This window comes from Peromyscus leucopus, chromosome 4, assembly GCF_004664715.2.
Source record: "Peromyscus leucopus breed LL Stock chromosome 4, UCI_PerLeu_2.1, whole genome shotgun sequence".
NCBI classification, from domain to species: domain Eukaryota; kingdom Metazoa; phylum Chordata; class Mammalia; order Rodentia; family Cricetidae; genus Peromyscus; species Peromyscus leucopus.
Genome location: NC_051066.1, coordinates 77,601,919 through 77,629,338, shown reverse-complemented (window position 1 = coordinate 77,629,338; position 27,420 = coordinate 77,601,919). Strand labels below are relative to the sequence as shown.

At 43.5% G+C, this 27,420-nt stretch overlaps 1 protein-coding gene across 3 annotated transcripts in view; it reads right to left on the bottom strand.

The window, feature by feature from the left end:
* Nucleotides 1-474: 474 nt before the first annotated feature.
* Nucleotides 475-27,420, bottom strand: part of Slc1a2 (solute carrier family 1 member 2) — a 133,583-nt gene continuing 106,637 nt past the window's right edge. For 2 of the 3 annotated variants that reach the window (XM_028877922.2, XM_028877925.2), the window contains exons 9-12: nt 24,773-24,907; nt 14,057-14,288; nt 4,390-9,979; nt 475-4,354 (exon numbers count right to left, since the gene is read on the bottom strand). In XM_028877922.2, coding sequence (XP_028733755.1) covers nt 9,908-9,979; nt 14,057-14,288; nt 24,773-24,907 — 439 coding nt within the window. In that variant the 3' untranslated portion in view covers nt 475-4,354; nt 4,390-9,907. Of the gene's footprint in view, nt 4,355-4,389; nt 9,980-10,003; nt 10,745-14,056; nt 14,289-24,772; nt 24,908-27,420 lie in introns of those variants that run through there. The other variant, XM_028877923.2, reaches the window with a different exon arrangement.

The window sequence follows — 27,420 nt, the reverse complement described above, 5'->3', positions numbered from 1 at the left end:
GCACACTATGACATTATGAGGCCCTTACTGACCACAGACACCTGAACTCAGACATTTCAACCTCCCAGAAAATGACCCCAAACAAATGTCATTTCTCCATTCGTGTATTCATGTCAGATGTTCCAGAGAAGACCCCAATGAGGACTAAGACACTCCCTGGACGAGGACAGGGAGGAGCAGTGATTCTAGCTAAGTAGGGATTGATATGCTGCCCCAATAAGGGGTTTGAGAAGCCTCTGAGGTCAGAGGCTAACCTGTCATGGTTGGTTCACCAATGCCACATCCCAACATCCCACTCCACTAGCTCTGCTTCATTAGACATGACTATTGGTCTTCCAAAAACTGTGTCTTTGTAATACTGTAATACAGTCCCTAATTTGGTGATCTTCCTACCACAAAGATCACTAAAGATGTAACTAACACTCTGTAATTAAAGAATAAAGTGAGAAGTCAAGAATAGGCAACCACCAAGAGAAATTGGAATTCACATTTATTGATGAGAGATATATATACAAGGAAGTTAAAACACTTAGTGAAAGATTGGATTCACAGGTTATTTCCAGCAAATGAAGAATATCCAGTTATTTTACATATGAAATGTTACAGTCATCAGAAAATATCACAAAAAAAGCTGAAGACAAACACGGAAGACCTCAACTACCCAAGATGTGCTTTGCTAACAAGGTATTTCCTAGTACCATATAGAAGAAACAATCCTCAAATTAGTTGAGTTTCTCATCTTTTTGCATTCATTAGTCTTTAAATACCATGTGCTATTATAGATACACTATGCTACATGACATCAGACCAATGGGGACTGTGAACTTGAGGGAAACCATTAATCTTAACTTTCATTCGAAGATAATCCTGCCTCAAGTCTACTTTCCTTTTAGTAGTACATTTTTCATGCAGAAGTTGAAGGACCCAGTCACCACATCCCCTCACTCCACACATCTGGAGAAGTCCCTGGAAATGAATGTGCTTCACATCTTCATGATCTTTGAGAAGGGGAGGGGCACTCTCCAGCATGCTGCTGTTCCTTCTATCTTTGTGGAGAGGAAAGGGGTCACAGGGACTACAGACCTCACAGCATGGTACTTAGTGAGAATGAGGAGGAGTGTGGTTTGGGCATCAGCATGGAATTGTCCTTGTTAATCTCATTTTCCCCCACTTCACACATGCAAACAGAGCATACTGGGTAGAGGAGATCAGACTCTTGTCACATACTTGGGATCAGTGCATCAGAGGTTGGTCCTCTGCTGTTGTCAAGGCTGGCCCCTGACCTTGCTGTGCTTCTAGTACTCTGTTGTTTTCTGACAAACGTGCAATGCTGCCAGAACTGTGCTTTTTTTGGGGGGGAGGGGTAATCATCTGCCTGGCAGCCAATCAGTGAGTGCATTCCTGTATTCTGACTCAAGAAGTCAAGGGGAATGAGAGGCTCTTCAGAATCTTAGGTCATGAGCATCTTGTCCTGATGAAGATCTGACAACCAGAGAGGTTGACCCTATCCTAAAGACGTGACTCAAACATGCCACGAGGCAGATGGAGCCCCCCTTCTTTTGTCTCTTTAAGGCCAGGCCACTGGTGAGGGAGGACCAGAGATGAATGCCTCATTCTAAACCTCCCTCAGCCTTGACAACCTCAAGTTCCACAGGTGCACTGAGTGGAAAGGATGCGGGTATAGGATGGATGACCTTTCACTGTGTGGCAAGATACATATTCAACCCCATCCCTGTTTGGAGCTGTATTTACAAAGGTGCTGGATACATAGATTTGCAAACAATCATCAGTAAGTTCTTCACTCAGATCACATTAAGAAAGAGAAATAACCCCTAGAGATACCTAAGACAGAAAAAAAAAAGGTGTGGGGTGGGGTTTCCAAATGGCAATCAATGTATCTATTGCATTTAGATAAACAGCCAAGAACAATATTTAAATTAAATTACATCTATACACCATTTCACTGAAATTACACACAAATACCTACGTTATCGTTACACAAAGTGCATAGGCACTGTCTTCATGCATGAACCAAGTGTCAGTGTGTACACACAAGAATGCCATGCTCTGACTGCTAGCTGTACTTAAAAACAGATACAATCTTAGCCAGTTGAGGGCACGTCTAATCTGTTCACTTAATAAGGAGCAGGTTCAAATGCATCCTAGTATGTGTTCTATGGAATGGACTACCCTTTCACACACGGTAAAATACTAGTCCTGCCGCCATCTCAGAGAGTGCGTTTGGCGGAGGAAAGACACCTCGTGTTTTCCGTGGCTACTGGTGTACCTTATGGGAAGGTTACATAGCTTGATGTCTACCTGAGGATAATCTATTTGGGTTTACTCTAAATAATCTCAGTGTGACTCTGACTCCCACCTCCAGCCCCCCAGTGACACAGCACAGATTCTGAGCGGGTACTAAAAATAATGTTGTCTTTAATTTCCTTTAAAAATATATGTTCAATTCATATAACAATGTGAGGTTTTGCTCTCATTTTCTTGGCAAGATTCAAAACGGCACCAACCCTGTCCCAAATTCTTGTCTTACTACTCCTCTCCAGTCTTTCCTACTCAACATTTTCCTAGGCCAATCTTCACAAAAACATTTAGGAATGCATGGCAGATTCTGGCATAGAAATGATCCCACTGTTAGCACCGGCCTTTATTCATCTTAGGAGAAAGTAAAATTAGAGTGGTTGGTTGGAGAAACAAGGTCTGGTGCTGGAAGGAAAGAAGTCAGCACCGTCGCTTGACATGGGAGGATTAACTGTCCAGATGCATATCCTAACTACCTAAGGGGGTTAAGCAATTCCATGGTCCTAGTTTGGTCCTGTTACTCATGGCGTCATTAAGAACTGAGTTCCTAAAGTTCTCAGATGCGGCTGTATGCTCAGGAAACAGCCGATACCCCTAAATTGCTATAGAAACTTGTGCTCTAATTAGTTAGACTTCTATCTATGTGGTTGTATAGAAAATATCATAAGAAAATATCTGTCTGAAAAATTACAGATACTAAATAGATTATTTCAGCCTACTCTGAGTCTTTATGATTTTTGATGAATAGATACAAATATGCACAACATTATTAAAGGCTAAATTAAGGTTAAACTTGTAATTAATATCCAGGACTATAAATATTTCTCTTTATAAATAATAGCAAAGGACTTTGGAGATTCATGTAAGAAAGAATGTAAGATTGGGCCAAAGTAACTTTGTAGATTTAGGGTGCAATACTGATCAGAGGGCGATATGTTGTCCCCAGTAACACAAATTCTTCCTAGGATCTAAAATATATCTGCTGGCATCAAGATAAAATTAGATTCACAGTTTGCCAGCTCTCTCCTCAAGTGGTAGAAAACAAATAGAAAAGAATATACAAAGGTTCTCCAAAAAGTAGTTTTGTTTTAATATATACAAATCTCTGTAGTGACCAGATGATCTGGTCTGTGTTGTGCAGTGTGGAGATGGGATGCTGAGCTCTCACAGAGGAAGGAAAGAAGAAAGGAAGGAAGGGAGGGAGGGAGGGAGGGAGGGAGGGAGGGAGGGAGGGAGGGAGGGAGGGAGGGAAGGAGAGGAAAGGGTTGAGGTGAGCTGTAGAAGAATCTGGGTGCCAAAGGCTTTTAGACAGGAAGTGAAATATGGAGCAGTAAGCCACCAGGGAGCCAAGTTTCGGATTGTGTGTACTAGGGAATTTGCTCCAGAAATCTTCAGGATATGTTTGATCAACTTCCTTGGCTCCTGAGTGTATCTGTTCCCTACCAAAGGCAGCAGGCCATTTCCAGGCAGGGTAAATGGTTGCCATGAGGAGAAACAGAGACCAGAAGAAGCAAGGCTCTGACTGCATCATCCCTGTGTCCCAGAGGATGATGACAAGGATAGCAACAGTCAGTAGTTAGGTTCCAAAGCTCATCCGGGGTTTGGGGGTGTTACCAGAGGAACCCAGATATGCTAGTACCCATTGTCTAGGTCATGTGCTGACTCTGCAGAGTACAAGTCTGTTCCAACAGTAGATTTTATTTTTAGCACAAAAGCTCCTCAAAATACAACCAGAAAGACTTCCAAAAATACCAGAATGGGTAACTGGATCACAGGATGAAAGATAAAACAAGATTGGGAGACTGGTGTAGAAAAACAATGTTGATGGGAAATGATTCCGGGTGGTAGCATAAAGCTTATCCCCAGGAACCTCACCTCTCACTTTTCAAGAGTGACCTTACGTGGGTCAATGAAAAAACACTGTCTTTCTGCTCTTGCTCTAGACCTTCTGCGGCCTTGCAGGGACTGGGGGGGGGGGTACCATCACTACCACCAATAAAAATTAACCCTCTGAGACCTGGTTTTCCATCTTGCTCTCCTAAACTTGAAGAGCTGGGATCCTTTTCTGGCAACCTAAACTTGAAGAGCTGGGATCCTTTTCTGGCAATGAAGACGTTCACCACACTATGATATGTCAACTCCACTCTGGCAGAAATTTGGTCAGAGGGCAAACATGCCAACTCTGGCCTACTACAACCGAAGTGGAGAGGATAAGCCACCCCGCAACTTTCCAATGACTTGGAGACTCTGTGAGCACAAAAAGGGGCACCAGCAAATGGGAAAACTCCTTTCTTGTAAGTGGCAGCATCTCTCCCTACAATGTTATGTCTGTTATACAAGCACACCAAGAGGAAAGGTTTGGAATGAAATGCATCGAATCTGCCTGCACACCTTCCCAGAGGAAAGGCTCATCTCCCCAGCTCAGGAAGGGATATACATGTCTGCACGCACGTGGAGGTAAAGGTATGTGGAGACGATTGCTGTGATTGTGTAAATCTTGCACCAAATGTCAGGAGTGTTCGAGCTTGTTTGCCAGAGCCTCCCAAATTCCCATCCAGGATTGGCAATTAGGACTGTTTGAGGAAAATGATGTGGGCTGAGTATTTGGAGTGGGCTCTGTTGCCATAGCAGGTATGATGCAAGACCTCAAGTGCAGCTGTGAGGTGCCTGGTCCCTTACGGTGACTCTGCAGAACATTTCCCAGGGCAGAATCGCTGCTCCTGTGAGGACAGTGAGTGTAGGTTAAAGGAATCTTTACAAAGGGATGTTTATTGGTATCTCAAGACAGCAGTAAACTGTGGGTTAAAATGGCCACTCTCCAAGCTTGTTGTGAAGCGTGGAATGAATAGAGGCTTGAGTTAGAGTTTCCCAAAGGGGATGAGGAAAAAAAAAAAAAAAATCTAAACTGATCATTCATTATTGTGTGTCTTTACAACTTAAAATATAAATAAGCCAGGTTTTAGAGTGGGAAGCCTTTGACGATGGAAGGAAGTAAAGCAGAGATTAGAAAACGGCATGTGCAGATATAGAAAGGGACTTCGGTCATTTGGTCCAGTCCCTGCTCTTCTCATACAGAAGCCAAAGAAGAATGGGCGGACAGTGGCTTCTGTAAGCCATACAGCTACAAATGAGCAGTGTCTAAATCAAATGTTTCCTCTCCCAAAGCACGTTGTTTTTAAGCATCCCTGTGTCGTTGCCTAATTATGGTTTAGGCAGTGAGACTGGATATTACTCAATTAAGATCTGCTATCTCCTCCTGAACCAACCCCCACATAACCATATGGCCATTTACTATCTGTCTGTTGAGCAATGAGACGGAAGGAAAGGGAAGGAAGAGAGCAATGAACTGGAAAGAGAGTTTTAGGGAAAATCCTAAACTGGCCGGTGTTTTTGAGCAGGTTTTTATCTCACTCCACCCATGGAAAAACAGCTGTCACCTTTGCCTCCCGGCTTGGTTGGCATGCAGTGACCCTTCTTTTGGGTCAATTTCGCCAGAAATTACTATAGGTGCCAAGACCATGAATCTTCAGTGACAACTTGATTTAGGAAACCCTCACTTCAGACAATTTAACTTCATCTTCCTATGACCCTTGACCCTGGAGTCCTGTAAGTATAACTGTACCCGAAAATCCCATCCGGTCCTCCTTCTTGGCCTACAATGAGTTCAGCTGGAAATCAAGCAGAGCGAAAGTGCAAGGCAGAGGACAGCGAGCAGGAGCTGGGAGAGCCGCCCTGGGGTGTAACTGCTGCAGTTCAAGTCATCAAAGGCCAGAGCTGCTCAGACTTGTCTCTCAGAGTCAGAGGCATGTGAACACCTATTTGAATTTATTGCTCTGTTGCATGAGGGAAATAAGTGCTTAGGCAAGAGCCTGGATCCTGACAAAAGTAAAACGTTACAGTAAACTTTTGCTTTGGAGGACAAAGGGGGGATTGTTTGTAAAAGCAAGGCAGGGTTGGGTTTCCTTCTGGGGACCCCACAGATAAGTTTCCCAATCGATCAGCGCTAGAAGGGCCTCTAACTAAACGCACCTGCATGTGGCATGATTTTCCAGCCATGGATGGAAATTGCACGAGATCCATTAAGCTGAACATTGAGATCCCCATCATGCCCCAGCAGGAATGGCTCCACAAACTGAATCCTTCCCACCCCTTCTCTGCTTTCTTAGTTTTCATCCAGGGACGTTTTGATACCCTTTCACTCTGGGAAGGTCCAAGCTACTAGAGAGAGGAGAGATGGCTATTTGTCTTTGATGGAGCATGAACACTTCTATAAGCAATGAGGCCCCATAGGCTTTTTTCTATACTCAACAGGAAGTTAAAAACAGAATCTGGTAGTACCCCTGTGGTCCTAAAATCACCTCAGGACTTTACTGAGGTTCTGTGTGCCTAGCTCATGATGGCTCTCCATATTCTCTAGCATGCTGCCTATGGAGAGGCCGCCCTCAGAAACCTACGGTTAAGCTCCACCTTCAAAGCAACCATCCTATTCACCGACTGGATTGGCTTTGCTGAATTTTCATCAATAGCTGGATAATGATTCCTCTTGCTTCTCAAAGGGGAAGGATGAGAAAGGAAAGAATGAATGTCTGCTTGGTTGGTTTGCTTCTGATTTTGATTCTTCAAAAGTATCAACTGCATCCATTTAAGGACTAGGGTTAGCAAGGCCCCAACATTCAAACCTCCCTGGAGTTAGTGTATATGACACTGTGTCACATACAGTGTGTGTGTGTGTGTGTGTGTGTGTGTGTGAGAGAGAGAGAGAGAGAGAGAGAGAGAGAGAGAGAGAGAGAGAGAGAGAGAGAGAGAACTACATAAAAGATTAGGGATTCAGATCTACAATGGATGTATAGTACACGCACAGTGACAGGTACCCTATTTAGACTAAGGCTATTAAAATGTACTTGAGATCTGTTTGTTCTGCTTATGGCACCTTTTCTAGGCAAAGGAATCCCCAGTGGGTATGCCATGGGAAGGATGAATGAGGCCTTACAAAAACAAGACATGTCAATTCCACCCATATCCTAGATTTTCAGGGCAGCCTCCAATTTGATGGATTGTTTATTTTCAATATAATGTATTCAATTTCCAGATAAATGTGGTTTCCTTAGCATATGCTCATGAGACAATGGATGTAGTCAGAAACCAGCAGAACCTGACTAGAGAAGCAGTGTGCCTTGGCTCCCCTGAGAACACTGGCCTCTTACACAGGTGAACGGGACAGCCAGGGACAAGTTGAAGGCAAAACAAACTAGAAAGATTTTCAGACAGAATATGAGGCGACAACACACACTGTCATCCTGTGAGTGCTTGTGAGGAAAGGTCATGTACAAGTATCGAGGTGGTCTTCCGCACGAGGAGAACCCTTGTACGGAATGGCCTCCCCCGACACACAGAGCAAACCAAGCGTGCTCCTGGGTGCTTTCCCTAGACACATCTACTCAGGGTAGGAAAGAACCCCCACCAGGATGGGTGGGGTACCACTTACAGACTATCTAGAATACCACAACGAAACGGAAGACTATCATCTTGGTCCCTCTTATCTTCTATAAGGGATTCATGTCTGTCCTTGCTACCCTATTAACTGTCCCTCAAATGAAGGTGAAACAAACAGCATTCAAACACCACCTGCCAGTTGACATGGTGACGCCCATATAATCTTAGGACAGAGGCTGAGAAGGAAGGTTCTGAGTTTGAAGCCAGCCTGGGCTGCATAGCAATACCTTGTTTCAAAAGCCCCAAACCAAACCAAAACAAAACAATTCACTTAATACTGCTCCATAGTGATCCTTCTTTAAAAACAGGGTTTATGAGATTAAAACCAAAACCAAAGCAAAGCAAAGCAAAACAAAACAAAAAAAAAAGGAATCTCTTGTCTTTTGTATGTTCCCAAGCAGTCTGATTTGAAGGAGAGAAGTCACAAGAGAGGCTAGAAAGAGAGGCAATGTCTCAGTACCCTTCTTCAAAGATGCTGCATCCTGTTACTATTTATGAACGTCTCCCCAACTCTGCTTGCCTCAGAGGACACATGTACTCTGCTCCATGGGCCAGGTTCCATCTGCTCCTTAGAGTCGAGGATGTTTTGTTTCTCAGTGGTTCAAGTTCCCAGCTAACCCTTAAACCCAGAAATCTTAGGAAAATACTGTGGGATATTCAACAGAAGAATAATAGTGGAGACATTCACAACATTAGCTCGTACAACCGATCATTAAGGATTTGTTGGCTGTGTACCACGGGCAAACCACTTTGCTGTGCTGATCATATTATTTCTCCCTTCAAACTTTCACAGTCCTTGGAAAAGATTTTGTCTGGGAATTTGTGTGGAGCCATTCTTTGTCTCTACTCGATGGTTTGAGGCTGCCTGGGCTCTGTCCTAGGAATATCACCTTCACAGGATTTTATAGAGGTTTGCTTTCTGCTCCTTTCTCACGGAGATGTATCCTGTGATGGTTTTCAGACCTTTTCTATAATGGAACACTTTCTACATTTTATATATCAAAATGATATGAAAAGAGGCATAGCCAACATGTGTCCCTTTGTGCGAGGAAGCTAAAATGCTCAGCCATGTAGATGGATGAGAATGTGATGGAAGCGATTTGGATGCTGAAAATATCTTTTTGTTAGGAACTCAAATGAGAATCTTATGGGTTAAACAAATAGAAACAGATCAGACAATCACACTTAACTTCACTTTGCTTTCTGAATGCAAGTCAAACAAGTGAGTTTAAATATTTAAGTCTGGTTAAAATTTAGGTTGACTACATTCCTTTACTTTTCTCAAGGTAAACAGTGGTTATATGCAAATAATTCCTAGTTCAGTTTCAAATTTTAAATTCCCCATTTTGTGCACGCGCGCGCGCGCGCGCGCGCGCGCACACACACACACACACACACACACACAGACGCATGCACACATGCACACACCCACACAAAGAGGGAAGGCAGAGCAGCTCTAGGCTCCATGGTCACTTATCTTCTAAAAGTGTGGGCACCCACTGAAACTCAAAAGTCTTTGACTTAGACAGAACACAAAAACGTAAGTCATCAGCGTTCCCTACAACAGAGGCTCTCAATCAATGCAGGTGCCAACTCTACAGGTTGGTGGGGAGGAACTTCTAGAAGCTTCTAGCAGAAGCTTTTGTGCAGAACAAGGTGATCCATGAACACTTTAAGGAATACCACACTGAGCATGCTCGTTGTCTCAAGTCCCTGGAGTGTACCACACTGCTTTCGTCCTGTCCCCCTGGGAAAACAGCATCCACAGCTCTGCACTGGACAAAGGGGAGCTGTCAAGAACGTGTCTTCTGTTCAAAGTGGCTTCTCCAGCAGCATCCATTCAGACAATAACACAAGTAAGAGAATTAGACAGTTATGAAGCATTATTTGGCAAAGACACAGCACGGTGCCTGTCATCACGGGTATACAACAGCTCCTCTAAGCCTCGGCTAACAGATTAAGTAAACATAGAAATATATGCATTTTTCCTTTCATAAAGGAAGCCTGTTTAGAGCATCTTTTTTTTTTTTTTTTTTTTTTTTTTTTACCATGAGATACGCTGGGGAGTTTATTCAAGAATTGGCTGAGAGTCAGGTCATTATTTTTCACGTTTCCAAGGCTCTTCCTCAACACTGCAGTCAGCTGACTTTCCATTGGCCGCCAGAGTTACCTGAAAACAATTACCATCAACATCCAACTTACAGGCCACGAACCACAAGAAACACCACTCATGGGTCATGTGGAGAAGCACCAGATCCAAGCTTACAGTATATGCTGAAACCATAGTTTTAAATGGCATTCCTTCCAAATTAGTTTTGAAGCCATCCTGGTGTTCAACAGTGAATAGAGAATTAAATTATCTATATTTGCCTGGAGGGTATTGGGGGGATCATAGATGGTCAGCATTGTGGGGACAATGTCAACAATATTTGTAGGGTTGTGGGGCATCTCAGTACCCATAGACTCATCACATATTACTGTAGTCCTTAAAATACAGTGAGTGCCATGTGCTACTCCATACAACCATACAGAAAGAAATCCAGAATTAGGCAGCTACTTCTACTCATGCATGTGAAAGGTTCAGCCACAGTGAGGCCAGGTGAATTTCATACATGTTCAGTCTTAATTACTGAAATGATGGTATTTTGGCTCTACTGAATAAGTGATCTTGACTTTAGATATGAAAGTGGGGGAAAGGTTTAAAAGTGGGAGATCAGTAGCAATGTATTCCAAATCATTTCAATGTTGACACTGAGGAACCTATAATTAGCAAACTATATGTATATATCTGGCCCAGAGCAAACTGAACCTTTATGCAGGAGGGAAGCTTTCCCATCCACTTCTAAGCAGGTTTCCTAGCTTACCTTCTGTCTGTCTGTCCTCAACGTCATGTGCAAACTTAAACCCACGACTGATACTCCACATAATGAAGAGACTGGATTTATGGAAGCATTAGAATATGGAGACATGACAAATGCAGCAAAGTTTGAAAGAAATCTGACCTCCTTTTACCCAAGTGGAAATGAAATGCATGCATCAAGAGCATGCAGCATGCTAAGAACAGAAAACCAAGCGACCTTCATGAACCATGCAATGAAAATAAAAACCTATATATTCTTCCAATTCCCATTAGCACACCCCCACTCCGCCCCCACACCACTGCTTAGGAAGCCCATGCAGTTAGCAGTGACAGCTCACATGCTGTTATTTCAATGAGAATTAAGAGGCTATTGCATAACTCCACACTACCATTATGAGATCAGAGACTAGCATGACATAACAGTGCTTGAAATGGTTAAAGTTTTGACCAGAGCTGCAGCAAACTGGTTTCCCCCCTCAATAAACTGTGAAGAAAGACTTCCAGAGACTGACTGGAGAACTTTGTCTATTCCTTGTGACCTTGAATGTGTTTATTTGGCTCTCAGTGATCAATCAGATCAATGGCAGTGCACAGCTATCAATCACAATGTGGCATCCTGGAAGAACCATACAGCATGAGGGATGTGTTCACTCTTTATTTGTAAATACTGGGACCCATATTTCAGAAGTAGCTGGAACAGTGGCTTTTCTGGCACTCCTTGTCCCTCTGCTGAACCCAAGGAAGTCTGAAGCCCTCTCACTAACCCATTCTACCCCTGTCTTGCTCAGTCAAGGGTAGGGCCTTGGCAACAAGCATTGACACTCTTCCTGCTGGACTCTAAAAACTGGACCTAAAAAGTGGTGAAGCTGAGAGTTGACTGAAAAGAAGTTCAAAGAAATGACTAAATGTGACCCAGATACTTCTAGAAAGATTTGCATCTATAGACAGAGCTCCAGCTGCCTCCTACTTTGGTGACAACACAGGACTTAATGACTTAGAGCGAGAGGGCTGAAAATCTGATCCTCTTCAAAGAGCTAAAGCCAATCACCTCACTAAAAATGCAAGCATCTGAGATATTTATGAAACTAATACACCCAGATGCATTATCCTCAGGGCCTTCTCAGGTTGGATATTGACACCATCTAAATGCTATTTATCCAATACAGATGCAAGTGGTTGATTGGGTAGTCAATTTTATGGAGAGATTGAGCAACTAGCTCTATGAAACTGTCCAATAAAAAGAAGGCTATCTAAACAGGACATGGAGTCTAGATGCTAGTGGGGTGCATTCAACAAGTATGTATTGAGTGTCTACAACAGCCCAGGCACTGTTTGGGGAGTTTGTACATGATAACACTGGATGGAGAACAAGTGCCTCTTTCTATGGGCATGCTTTATAGTGACAGGATCAATTTACTCCCTTTACAGTCTGCAGTTTTCTTTAAAACATGTTAAACACTCTTGTTTTTCTGATTGGTTTTGTTTTGCTTTTTGTTTTTTCAAGACAGGGTTTCTCAGTGTAGCCCTGGCTGTCTTAGACTCAATCTGTAGACCAAGCTGACCTTGAACTCAGAGATTCATCTACCTCTGTCTCCCAAGTGTTGGGATTAAAGGCTTGCACCACCAATTCCCAAGCTTTTGCAATCTTTAGGAAAAGAAAAATAAATCTGAATAGAAAGACATTTCCATCCCTCTGCTCCTTACTTTGTAAAACATGTTCTCGACAGTATTATGAAGCCCTTTGAGAAGCCCCTCAAAGGGTCCCAGCATTGACTAGGATTCTTTCTGCACATAACAGTGAAACAAAAAATATATATGGTTATCCCACTTTGTCTCATCTTATGTTTCCTTGAGCGAAAATGATCTGAGTTCAAATCTTCTCTTGTGTATTATACTGCATAGTCTTGTTTGCATAGCTCCTGTACGTGGGGTCTTATAAGTATAAACACTCAATAAATACTTGGTAAACGATCAAAACATGGAATGTCATGGAGGAAGGAGAGGACACACCACTAAATCATACAAGGCACACAATAAATACTTGATGAACATAAGATAAAAATCATTCCATTGAGAATATTGACCCTTATTGATCCAAACTAGCAATTTTTTGTGGAAAGGAACTTAACACGTTCACTTGGGTGTGAAAAACACTAACATTGCAAGAAAATGGATTATTGCCCTAATGGTCTCTCTGAAATTTTAAAAATGGAAATCATTTTGTCTTGCCAATTAATTAATCAGTGAGTAGTCTCACTCCCCAGGTTGTAGCAGAGCCCCGGCTCGCCTGCATATGTACTTGATGTAGAGGGAACAAGCAAGACTCCTTGCTCTACAGGTTCTCTGGACCTATGATACAGCCTGGTAAATGGAATTGCTTCTGTTAGTCTGAGCTCTCTGGCAGAAACCATGGTGCTATTTGGAATAACCCAAGACTTAACACAGTAAGAAAGATTAAACAGGATTTTATCAGCAGGAGTCAAAAAGGTAGAAGGGATCTCTGTTGATTCAAACCGGCCTCAGCTGCTACACTCAATCATTTTAGCAAGGCAAGCCCTCTCTCATCTGACAGGGTTTCTCCAAGTTTGCATCACTCTGGTCACAACAGTCTATCTTTAACAACGTCAAGTTAGTTACAGTGAAGGCCAGCTAGAGACCATCAAGCTTGAAGACTTGGCACCCAACAGCTTGGAGGAGAACCCAGAACACCCACAGTGCAGGACAACTGGAGTGTGATACTTCGCATTTTTTAAAAGACTTTCTGGATAACTGTTTTGAAGAACAGCTATTCTTGAAACTGCATCCCCATTTGGGATGCAAAATAAAAGCCAGACTAACACTTACCCCCCCACTCAAGAATAAAAAAATAAAAGGAGGAGAGCCAATCAAACTTAAAAAAAAAAAAAAACAATTTGTAATACAGAGTAAGGAGGAATACTCATGCTATATAAAGTCAACGCTACTGGATCAACATTTTTCTTGACCCTCCCTTTAAGGAAGAGAATATTTGAAGGCCATCAAAGTTCTAACAACCATAAATTTTTGGCCCAAAGAGTGAAGAAAATTGACCAAATTAGAGTAGTGAGGTGGATGTGGGAATCTGTTGAGACAAACAACTGCTTGGTTGTTTTTTTGTTTTTTTTGTTTTTTTTTGTTTGTGTGTGTGTGTGTGGTTTTTTTTTGTTGTTGTTTTTTGTTTTGGTGTCAGATGTGTGGATTTCCCACCATGCTGGATGCAGAGTGGGATGATCTGGGCCTCACAGAAGCTTGGGTTACATGATTCCTTACAAAAGTGTGTTAAGAATGGATGCAGGGTTTTGTGTTTATAAGAAGTCCAGCATGCACTATTTATATGCAGGTCTCAATATCCAGGAATGGAAAAGGTACCTTGCACTCATCTATAATGACAGAGTTGTGTGCGGCATAGACACACTGGTTAGAGTTGCTTTCCCTATGGTTCTTCGTGTCGTCGTAAATGGACTGCGTCTTGGTCATTTCAATGTCTTCATGCATTCGATGTTGGGAGTCAATGGTATCCAGCTCAGACTTGGAGAGATGATAGACAATCCCGGCCCCAAAAGAATCCCCTACAACATTGACTGACGTTCTCATCCTGTCCCTAGGGATGAAGCACAGAAGTTCAGTGAGGAATTGCTCTTTCTGTGAACCTAAGAAAAACATTTCAGAGTGTTGCTGCAACCAGAGAGTATCCAGAATATCCCTCCTCGTGTCTTATGTTGCAAGTTATGGATTGCAAAGAAAAAGTGGTTGTTAATGATATAAAACTCATCTCAGAAAATCAGCACCAGGAAAACTCAATTGATAGTTGTGCTCTCTCATCAGCAAGTACGAGCCAGTCAGTGTGAAGGAGCCTTTGGCCACATTTCCTCTACCTCCAAAGTCCTATCAGTGAAGGTGCTGGGAAGCCACTAAAGAAGTAAGTAAGTGAACAAATCAGTAAGTGCGAAACATAAAAGGGAGGGGATGAGGTAATGCTGTCGCCAGCATAGTAGTCGAGGACGCTTGCTTTCTATAGCTATGATTAAGTTACAGGAAGAGAGGAAACCTTAATTTTAAAATTAGAACAATGACCTAAAATAAATCCTAATTGCTGTGATGCAACCTATCTGTCCTTAGGAAGTGGGGATAACGAAGCTGCATTGGAGGATTCTGGCATGGCTCCCTTGCAAGTCCAGCTGCCCTGATTTCAATCAGGCAGATCTGCCCATGGTGCTAAGGGTGCACATCATGTGATCAGAGCTGAACTGGACTCCGTGGGTGTGTCTTTGTCTTTGAATGTGCTGCTCCCACTTCTGCACTTGAGAATCTAGCTGAGGGAGGTGGAGTCTGTACCTGAATGAAGATTTAGGCTTGAGAACACCCAAGGGCTGATGGTTAAGAACCCCCAGCATAAGTGTCCAAGAAGAAACATGAGATATGAGTTGACAAGGCATTAGGTGAGACTAAGAACCCTCATGGTGCTATTGCCTAGCAGGCACCCTAAAACAGCAAATTTCAAAGGTAAAAGAAGGATGTGGGCAGTTTTATCAAAAAAATTATTCCTGAGAAGATATACATATTTAATTTGACTAAGATACTACCTAATATATACATGCATCAAGATAGTATGTGGTACCTTTCTGATGTAAGTGTGTGTTTTGCATTTTAAAACGTAAGATTATATGTATAACTTTTTAAATATACAGCAGATAAAATAAATGGCTGGGATGAAGCTCAGTGATAAAGGACTTATCTAGCATGTGCAAGGCCTTGGGTTTTACCACAGCACCATAAGAAAAGTCATAGAATGCACTCCAGAGACAGCCTGGCTTGGAGTCAAATGTGATCTTTGTCCCTTACCTGCTGGCAGCTCTGAGCATCTTAATATGTGTGGGCCTTCTCAAAACCAAAATAACAAGAAATGGCCAGCACACAGGGTTGTTAGGAAGATAAAACAATATAAACCAAATGCTTATCACAGTTTCAGACACTTGATAAAAACTATATAAAAAAGTTATTTAAATGGATGATGAGGTATACATGATATCACTACACGTTTTACTCAGTCAATTCAAATGTATTTTTGGCAGTTAATATGCAGCACATCCAAACGTTTATGCCTGGTTAAGCTACCGTCTCCCCCTGAAAGAATTAACTTTATTTTTATTCCAACTCCTATCACAGGCAGGGTGTGGCAGACAATGCCAATTATCGCCTTGAGTTGACAAAAAGAGAAGCAGCTCTAGATTTTAGTAACAAAGAGACTGCAGTTGACCCGCTGAGAGCAGTCTATAAGGACAGAGACTGGCTTTTGCAGTGAGAAGTGGGGACATTACGGACGTATAACCACCTTTTCCAAGAAGGTGGAGAAAGCAAAAGGAGGGTTGATGAGAGGCAGAGAACACGGAGAAGGATTTCTGGCTTGTTTTTATTTTAGAAGGGAACTACTTGAAGCTGATTAAACATTAAACAAAGCCCATTGAGAAGGCAAGCCTAAAGGGATGGAGAACAGACGATGATCTCTGGTGATGAGTCTCGAATAGATTAGAGAGGATGGGATCCAAGGTGGAGATGACAGTCATATCTTTTGGTAGAGGGACTCAACTCTATCACTACTATGGAAGAAAGGGGAAATAGGGCAAATTTATGAAGATGGGTTTCTCGGGAAGCTGGCAGGAGTTAAAGGATGTATGTCAGACAGCAAGATGTCAATTTAGACTAAGCCCCATCTTGCCAACTTCCTCTGCTGCTATGAATCTTGGGAAAATTCCCAGGATACCCAATCAGGAGATCAATCATGGCTATTCCATTTGTATGCTTTTTGCCCCTCCAATACCACAAAGCCAAGCAACTTCTAAACCACCAGGGAAATATCTTATTGACTCTAGGGAACTATAACTCTGGCCCAAAGAAGGATGTGAGAATTTCTGGTTCATATGTGGAAAGTTTTCCCCAAGCAAATAACTTTCATTTTCTGTCATGGTCACTCTTGACCTCTCGGGAAAGTCTGTCTTTCATGTTGACCTCAGTAGTAGAGAAAGAAAGCGGGGAGAAAAGGAAGGAGGAAGGAGGAAAAGAAGGGAGGGGGAGGAAGAAGAGGGGATGGGGAGAAAGAAAAGAGGGCCAAAAAAATGGAAGATAGAAAACAAAAGGAATAGATTTGTTGATGCTGCCTCTGAGATTCTGTCTGCCAGGAGGGCAGGAAAGCAAAGGAGATGGGAACAGAACCTTGCATTTAATGACTTCACTCTAAATAGCACAGCTCTTCTTCCTGGGCTGGCAGGAACCAAAAACAAGAGGGGGTGGAACAGTCCTTCACACCAATCACTGGGTCTGGCTCATTTGAAGAAAAATAATTGCCAAGGTACTCTGGCTCTTTTTTCTCTTGGTCCAAGTCTTCTGGCAGGGAGATGTGAGACTGTCTAAAGGTCTGAGTTCTCACAGAGAGTCCTGGATCACTCAGCTCTTCTGGGCCTTTGTAATGTGTTGAATCCTAAGAAATGATCATTGCTGTAGGTGTATAAGAACCAAATGCTGGAATGCCATAGAACTCACCAAGTAGAAACAAAGCGTAATGTGGGCTCTCAGAGGACAGGGTGCTGAGGGACTGTCTTGAGGGGCTCTGTGTGGCAGTAACAGGTCACATAGGGTTTCTGACATGGAGCAGGCTGGCATTAGAGGGCTGGAGTCACCTGGGACTGAGGAAGGAAGGACACTTACCTAACTGTTGGTTAAGATGTGATTGGATGTGACTGGATTCCATCCTGTGGTGCATTCCTGCTCTAACAGGCCGGTCATCTAGCTTTTCCTGTACAGCTCTCTCATTTGTCAGTCAGAACAATACCCACCAGAGGGAAAGATAATAACTGCTGACATGCCACCTGAGAGGTTCTCCACAAAATCCTTTGCATATGAAAGGCACGAAATAAGTGCCATTCCATCAGCTGCTCGTGGTATTGCTACTATTACTCACATGCTGAGTTCACTTCCTCTTTAAGTCCCCCACCAGATGCATACTCCTCATTTTGCACCTAGCACACTGTTGGGATCTCTTGAGCACACCACACCTGGTTGTTGTTTTGAAATGTCTTTACTAGTGTGTAAGCTTTTTGAATACCGAGACCATGTTTTATTGTTTCTATGGGGGAATTGGCTCCAGGACCTCCCACGGATACCCAAATCGACAGATGCCCAAGCCCCTTACACCAATGTCTTAACACTTGATTATAACCTACAGGCATCTCCCTACATACACTAAGCCACCTCTAGGTCACTCATAATGCCCAATACAGTAGGAACGCTACATAAGCATCTGTGCTGTTTTGGTTGGGGAAGACTCATAAAACAAACAAACAAAAAAAAAAAATCCGTACGTGATCAGTTCAGATGCAATTCTTTAAAAAGTGTTTCTAGCTACACTGGAAGTCCGAGAACACAGAAACCAGAGAGAGCTGTGGGCATTCGGTGTGGCCTGGGGCAGGGTGGAAGAGATGGGAAGTGAGTAGGAGCAGGAGGAAGAACAGAATGATTGTTCATTTGGATTAGAAGCAGATGAATTTAAGAGAAAGAAGGGATTGTTCGTTGTTTAGCAAAACATCTGGCAGGATTCGCCCAAAGAAAAGGGAGGATTCTGGCATCATCCAAGAGGAGGAGGGAGCCACAGAAATCCAAACTGCAATGGGTGCACAAGGAGCTGGGGAAGACTCAGAGAAGAACAAGACGATTCGGCAAGACAGGATGGTTAAAAATGGCCATCAAGGCAGGGGCGATCACGAGAGGTGCGGGACACTAAAGAGTTGTTTTTCTTAAGGAAAGATTCTCAGAATGAAAGTTTTCTCTAGTGTTTAATGCCGACACAGGCTCCGCAGTTATGAGCCTGGACTGCTCATGCAAAGGACCTCGTTTGATTCTCACAATTCCAGCTCCAGGAGTTCTGAAACCCTCTGTGAGCCCAGCAAAACACACTCACATGCATATACTTACACACAGGCATATACACACATATATATATATATATACATATATAAAGAAAAACAAAGCAAATCTCTTTTTAAAATTTAATTTCTATGTGTATATGTCATAACTGTGGTCACAGGGGTCAGAGAACACTGAGATTCGGCTGTAGGTAGAAGAGACTTTCGTTTTCTTTTTCTTATTCTCCTTAGACACTATATCGAAAAGAGTCTTGCTGTGCAGAGCTTTACATTCACCCAGCCCCTGGGTCTGTGACTACCTTGCCTTGAGTCAGAGACCCAGTGGTTGGGAGGGGAGGCCTTGCTGGAACTTGGATCACATTGTACAGCAAAGCTGGCATAGATAGAGATAAGGTAAAACAGAAATGAGGAAAAATCTGTGTGCATGAAGAATGAGAGCCAAAGACTGGCATAAACAGGAGTTTCTAGAATCCTTAAAGAGATGGTGGATGTAGGAGATGGTGTTCTTTTCCATCAGGAATGGAGTGGAAGTTAAGTAAGTTTTGTATGTAGTAGTAGTAGCAGTAGCATGTGTGTGTGTGTGTGTGTGTGTGTGTGTGTGTGTGTGTGTGTGTGTGTGTGTGTGTTTAAAACATACACACCTGTCTTAAATAAGGATCAGAAAATGCATCTTCTCAGGCCTAGAATACCCAAGAAACATCCAAGCTGTCTGTATTTGAATGACAGTTTGGTCATTCAACATCCACCAAATAGGATAAATTACATCTCTCAGTTACCTCAACTACAGGGATCAGATGCTATTCGATTACTTATAATTTGCTGTAACTTTTAAATGAACCACTGCTAAGTGATCAGAACAATGTCTAACACTTAATACACTGACAATGTAATTTCATTGAATGGATGCATGAGCTGTCAATGGTCACTCAACATAAGGTGAGTAGACACCCACAGTCAGGAAGATAACTATCAACAGTCACTCAACATAGAGTGCGTAGACACCCATAGTCAGGAAGATCCTGGCTTAGGAGAAACTCCCTCCCTACTCTAACTCATTTTTCCAGAAGTGAGATCCCTGGACCCCATCATCAGCACCACCTGAGAACTTGGTAGACATGTCAGTTCTTGGCCTCCACCCTGCACCTCCTGAATCCATATCAGATTGGTTGTAGACTTGGTTTGAGGACCAAAACTCTGCCCCCTCCAGAAAGGGGTACTAACACATGGAGTGTCCCACAGGGTGGGGACTATTTTAGGTATCCTTTTCAGATGTCTCAGTCACACCTACCCTTACTTAGCAAATCTGAGTCCAGAAAAGATCTCCCTAATAGAGTGTCATATGAGGAGTGGACCACACGTCCATGTTGGTATCACTGTACGTGGCTTTTCCTTTCTGGCTCGCACTGGGCCCAGGAATTGACTTTGGTATTGGGTCTCAGTTTTTCCTACATCTTCCCTCCTTACCACCCTCCTATACTTTCTTATAAATATCTCAATTTTGATACAAAAGGTTTCTTGGGGCCAGGAGACGGTTCAAGTATTAATTAGGTCTGCCTTTTTAATACCTCAAGACTTGGGCATTTTGAAATGCTCTAGAACCTTGGTTTTTACCATGACATTTACAGAGCAGCTAAGCTTGCCACAAGGCTTAGTGGGCTGTAATAAGGCTGGATTGGCTCCAGCAATTGGCAAACACCATGACACGTTAAATGTCACTGGAGGCTCTGTTTGGTTTTAAACTGAAAAATTGCTAGCAGTATAAAAATCTTCCAGACTTTGCCTACAGAAGAAAACACTGACCACCGTCTCTTTCTTTCTGCTCTTCCTCCATCAACTACTTTTCTAAAGACCAGACAGCCTCCTCTTGCACCCCTATCTCAACCCAGCCCCCAGCCCTACCTACACACCAGGGAGTAGCATCCAAAACCTTGGAGCTTAGCAAGTTTAGGCACTTGTTTCCAGAATGTTCTCTGGTAGGAAAGAATGTGGCATAAGTACTGATTGAAAACAGATCTAACCCAACTCTGATGCACATCTTCCCAAGATCCTCCACACTTCTTCCTTCTTTCCTTGACCACACGGCCTCAGCCCTTCTGAGATCAGAGCCTTAGAACTAAAAGGAAAAATTTTCCATTGATGCATTGGTGCTCTTCTTTCCCATTCCAGCTCTGGAGAGGTTTGTTTGTTTGTTTGTTTGTTTGTTGCATGATTTCATCAAGAAAATTAATCTAGACAGAACATCATTTTTGTTGGTGGTCAGCCAACTCCTTCCTGCTGGCACACTGCAGACATACAGTTAGGACACCATATCCTCCCACACAAGTGTGAGCATGTGGGCACTTGCATGGGGTGATCAGAGAGGATCCAGCCCTCCTATTCCATTTGCTAACATTTAGGTCAGACACAGGCAGGGTCTTGAATATTTCATGAAGTGACTCTCACCCAACCCAGCTTGAGAGCAGGAGACTGCCAAGAACTCCAGGGCTCACAATGGCAGACTTGCTGGGGCTAGAGAACTTGGGATTTTAGGAGTAGCTAAGGCTCTGATCCTACTTCATTGTCCTACTTCATTTGGTTACTAGTTTAACCATGGAGGGGAAAAAAAGAAAACAGGGCAAACAAAAGGTTCTTGGCTGTTAGTACATAGACTCAAGAATGTCTCTGTCCATTCGTAGTACTATAACAAAACACTTGAGACTGGGCAATTTATAAAGAACAGAAATTGATTTTACTTAGAGTTATTCAGGCTGGGAAGTCTTAGACTAAGGCACCAGAATCTGGTGTGGCCAGGCTCCTGTGTCATCATATACGAGGAGGTCACAGGACAATGCAAGAGGAAGAAGGGACTGATGTCATCATTGTACGGTGACACCAGTGCCACTCTTCCTGGAGCAAGCAGTTCTCAAAGTCCCACCTCTTAATTCTGTCCAAATGAACGTGAAATTTCAATGTGAGTTTCTAATGGAGCAAACAAGGAGAGCCTCGGAGGAGACCCTACGAGGCCCATCTTCTCCAGCTTTTTCGACTCTGGACCTCTCTGCTCCCCTTCTCCACTGACTGACTTTGTGTTAACAACTGAGAAACAACCGAGAGTCATCTGCTCCTACTAGCTCTACTGTGCCTCAGCAAGACACTGACTCTTCTGACCAACAGTTTCCTTATCTAAGACATCCACCATAGAGCTCTGCAGGGGTGAATTGAAACAGATGTCAAGATGCGGCAGTACCTGCCCAACATGTGTGTCTTCCCCTCATTCCTGATAACATGACTGCATACTTGCCACTCAGAGACTCTGGTATTCCACTGAGGGGGATGCTCCACCAGTACAAATGTTTAAAAGGTGAACTTCTTTGTGTGTGCATTCGTGTGCACATGTACAAGCACAAGTGTGACTGTTCCTGTGTGTGCAGGTGTATATGTGTGTTGGCGACATGCCAGAAATCAAACCCGGCGCTTAGCTATTTCTCAATAGATACCATCTACCTTGTTTGTGAGACAGGGTCTCTTGCCTCTCACTAACCTGGAACTCACTGATTTGGCTAAAATGTTCAGCTACAAACCTGCCCGTCTCTGCCTCTCGAGTGCTGGGGTTACCAGTTTATAAATTTTAGTGTGTGCGTGTGTGTGTGTGTTGTGTGTGTGTGTGTGTGTGTGTGTGTGTGCACACCCCGTCTTGTGTGTGTGTGTGTGTGTGTGTGTGTGTGTGTGCGCACCACAACAATGCATATGTTGAAGACAGAGGGGGTCACTTTGTGAAACTGATTCTCCCCTTCCACTTTACCTGAGTTCTAGGGATGGGACTTGGGTTGCCAGACTTGCACAGGAAGTGTGTCTTTACTCACTGAATCATCCTGATGGCACTCACCTGATGTTTTTTATATGGATTTTGGAGATTGAACTCACGGGTCCTCAGGCTTGCAAGGCAATTACTACGGGAGCCATGCCCTATAAGGCTCTGAAAAGATGAATTCTAATGGTGGATTTCAGGCTTTATAGAAAAAAAAAAAGGTCCAAGAAGAGATAAGGGGATGGAGTTGCAGCCGACAAGAGACTCCACAGCAGAAACTGAAGAGGCTCAAGAGGAAAAAGGTGGAAGAGAGCGAAAGCAACAAGTAGCACGGGGACACTGTGTGTGGTTAGGGTTGGCAGACTCTGCCTCTGTCCTTCGTCCCCAAACTCTGACAATGTCCTCCTTTCCTCATCTATGGCTCACCTCACACCTCTGTCTCCTTGACTTTACTCCCTCCTGATTCTTCTTACCCTGCACCACCACTGACTCACAGCTGCCTCGCCTGAGTAGATGCCATAGCCTGTTGGTGCCAGCGCAGGGCACAGAAAAAAAAAGGAAGTGGTCGGAGAAGGACAGACATGGGGGCCTAGTCATGCCATCTCTCCAACGTGTCTCTGATATGAAAGAGCCAGCCAAACAATGCTGCGCCTTCCCAGCAGCCCCGGGAGACTGAACAGATTGTGTCCACGGAGCCTCTTCTTGCCCTCAACCAAATCCCTGCTGTCCGCACCAACACCGGGCACAAATATGAAGAGACCAGGCTTCCTTCTAGCCTTTCCCCGTGTCCTTCAGGTTTTGCATTTCTGGAAGAGTGTGAGTATGAAGGAGATACAAACCTAAATCCATAAAATGTGGCATCTTCATCCTAAACACTGAAAAGGAAGTGCAGCCATTTTGGCTTTCCATCCCTGCCAGCATTTGTTACAGGGCGCCTCTCCTGTTAAGGCCTGTTAAACTGTCCAGCACTCTATCACTTAACTGCAAGAGTGGACATCATACCCTTAGAGAGGCTCTATTCCAACCTCCCTGCCTTAGGGATGATCTACCCAGGGTTGTCCACACTTATAAATGGACTATTAATCTTCCACACTAGTAAAACGTTCTTCACTGGGAAATGCAGCAGCCAAACGCACATGGTCAGATTCAAGCCTCCCTACGCGGCCTCCAAGGGTGTTGTCCATCTTACCTCACCTTCCATCACTTAAAAGTCTCCACATTGTTTGTAGCCCCAGTGGCCTTTGCACAGACGGTTTTGATAGGGATGTCCTGTTTCTCCTCTGAGTAAGTATCTTGTGCTTCTTATCAGTTATGACTGCACAAAGCTACCCCTGCCTTCTGAAACTTGAATCTGACTGTGAACAAGAATGTGAAGGGCTCCAGAGCCAGGCAAGCCTAGGGTCAAATCTCTGTTCATTCCTGAGTCCAAGCCTCAGACGTCTGACCTACAGTATGGGAATGATCACAGCAAACTTTCAGGACTGTGATAGCCTATGACAGGAGCTGACAGGTAGCGTGTACCCAATCTCAGCGACCACTTCTGCCATTTTCTCAGAGCCTCCCATTTTGCCCTTCCATCTTAGACTGACACAGATAACTCTTTCCATCATTGTGCTTTTACCTGTATGTTACCATAAATTATGTTTATTCCTGTAATTTATGTACGTTAAAAAGTACCCACTTATTTAAGCAAATAGTTCAACCAGTTGTGACAAACAGAAACACCTGTGAATATGGGACATTTCTATCATTCCTCAAAGGGAACCACTGACCATTTTTTTCACAGCTATGGCTTATAGTGTCTTCCCCTAGAGTTTCATGAAAATGCAATTATACAGTGCACATTCTTTTGTATCTGACCCCACTCACTCAGTAGAGTGTTTTGAGATTCTTTGCATATATCGTTAGCTGAATCATTACTGCTACATTTTCTTTTTGATACAGGGTGTCACATAGCCCAGGCTAGCCCTAAACTCACTAATGTATCCAAGGATGATCTTGAATTCCTGATCATCCAGCTGCGCTTGCTCAGTGCTGGGATTGCAGCCATGGACAGAGCTGCCTGGCTTATGCAGGGCTGGGAACGGAAGCTAGGCATACACTCTACCAACTGAGTTGTAGCCCAAGCTCCTTTCAATGCTATATTTTATCCTTGTATTATGAGCTATCTGATCCCTCCACTAGACTATGAGGTCCTCAAGTTGCTTTTTAACTCTTTGCTTCTCCTGAGTAGGCACAGCAACTTTTATAGGAGAGGGAGAGGGAGGACACATGGAATTACCAAGGGAGACTGGCTAATGTCTTATTGTAGTCTTGTCATCTGTCTACTCCTGGAAGGCAGCATTCACAGTCCCCAGAAGAACCCAGCCCACAGGCACTTACAGGAGCCAGTCCACCGCCACCAGCAGACTAATATCCTCTGTCGGCAGGCCCACCGCGGTTAGGATGAGGAGCATGGTGACCAGCCCGGCACTGGGAATACTGGCTGCACCAATGCTTGCCAGGGTGGCTGTGAGGCTGCAAGGACAGAGAAGCCCAGGTCATGGAAAGAGAAAGAGTCTTGGCAAACATCTTTTGCAATCTTAGAGATAAGGAAAAAAAAAAAAAAACTTCCAATTTTCCTACAGTCATTAAAAATCTCTTCCTCCCTTTCTCCTTGGAATAAAGAAATGTGAAATATTCTACTAATATCCAGGAACTGAGTTCAACAATAATGGAGGCTTATAAATTCATGAATTGTAGTCATATTCCCATAGTGATACCCAAATAGTCTAATGTACACAGTACTAAGGCAGTTGAAGTTCTAAAAATAGGCATGGAAATATTAAAGATGAAGAACTAAATCACCCTCACCCATCCTATGGGAAGACAGCTGCATTCATTTCTGTATATGCCTCCACGTGTCTGTGAGTGCCACAGACTTTGGACTATGTGGCAAGAGTCTAAGGAGATCATTGCCAACGTTAACATGAGAACTGATGACAGAAAATGTCCAGAGCCAACAGAGTGGACATTAGGGGAAGCAATAGACATATTCCAGAAGACATTCAGTTTCACTTGCCTGGACATTTCTCCCAAGGCTGGAAAACACATTATTCAGAAAGAGGGTGCCATGTAATGATAATGGAATCCTGGCACCATTTTGAACTATCCCCAAAGTTCAAAGGTTAATCTTGAGTCCAAGTGTCCTGTCTACATACCAGAGGGTTCCTGAGGCTCACCAACTGGCAGTGACTTTGTGATCTTTGTACCTGTCATTTTACAGGATGGATTATTTCTTTTTTCTTCTTAATTGTGTGTGTGTGTGTGTGTGTGTGTGTGTGTGCACATGTACATGTTAGTGTATATGTATAGAGGTCAGAGGACTTTCTTAGATGTCATCTTCAGGTACAGCATCCACCACTTCCTTTGAGGCAAGGTTTCTCATTGGCTTAGAGCTCACCAGCTAGCCACTGTGTCCCAAGTATCTGCCTGTCTTCCACTCTCCAGTATTAGGATTAAACACACTTGCCACCATGCCTGGCATTTTTGTAGGGGTTTTGGCATCAAACTCGGGTCCCTGTGTTTGTCAAGCACGCCATCTCCTCAGACCTAGAGCTGTCACTTCTAAATAGAATGTTGCTTCTTAAAATAGGGCTCCCCAGTGTGATTTTTGTGAGTGCTAAAAATACGGGGGCTGCTTGCTTTGTAGTTAAAACATTGGGGTGTTTCTAGAGCAAATACTCAGGCACCAAATTCCAGGCTCTCAGAAGGTTTTAACAAAGTCAGACCATCAGTGTGACCCAGCCTAGAATCCCAAGTCCTGTAACTGAGAGGGCTCTGAGGGAAAGGAAAGCTTCTGGAGCTCCAGTGAGTTGGCATACTTGTTTCATTTTGTCACCCTTTTCAGGTATTATTACAGATGCCTGCCTAGGTGTGATCTACAGAACATGTCTGTGACCTTCCTTGTCAGACCAGCATGGAGCTGGTGTTGGGTTCTAGAGAACTCCATGACTGAATCCATTTAAGACAGCAGATAGTGTGCAGTAACTTTTTTTTTTTTTTGACTTAAACAATCTAGGTTCAAATCCTAGCTCTATCACTTATCAAGCACATGACTTTGGGCAACAGCATCTCTTTGTACCTTGACTTCCTCATCCGTACAAAAGAGTAATGAGTGTGTCTCATTCATGAGGTAGTCAACAGTCAACTGATAGGGACCAGTAAGTGCAAAGGCACTTAAGAGAGGTTGGGCATATTACAACCTCCTAGCCAAATAAACTGTCATACTTACCAAGAACTTAGTGACAAGGTGAACAGTTTTGGGAGTGAAACTTCCCTAAAGCCCCAGACAGCTGGGACTCCTCAGACCTTCCCCAATAAGGACAGAACAGTAGGGAAGAGGGGATTCCCATGTTCCAGTCATCCTTAGCCTTGGCTGTTTGATTTACAGCATCAGTTGCTTTGGTAATGAGTCACTTTTACAATCACCGTGGCCATTTCAATCTGACTAGCTTTTGGTTCTGTGAGGCAAAATCCTGTATGTACAAAAATTCTTGTTGAGAGTCAAATCTTAACAGTAATTTTGCCCTCCTACAGACAGTGTTATTTAGAGAATTCTCAGCCTGCCCCTGGCCCCTTGACCTGTTCTGCTTTCTCTAGTATTCCACTCCTCTGGCTGGCTTCTCCAGAGTCAAGTTCCTGGAAGCTCTGCCAAGTTCTATGTACACAACATCAAAGCAGAACCTCACAACAACCATGCAAGGTACACAGACAAGTTCTTTCACCAGAAGACAAGCAGGGATTAGAAGGGTGGGCAACTTAGGGTCACTCAGATTCAATGTGGTCTTCTGGGATTTGAACACTCCTCTGCTTGATTCTGCTACATGCCGGCTCTTGATGACCCTGAGAGGTCTATGATTTAATAATATACAGAAAGTTCTTGGTCATTGCTCTCCTACATGAGGGAGAAGAGAAGAGGAGGGACTTAGACAAGGGCACATCATAAAGCTAGACTTGGCTATCCCCGCCCCCCCAAATACGTTGCAGGC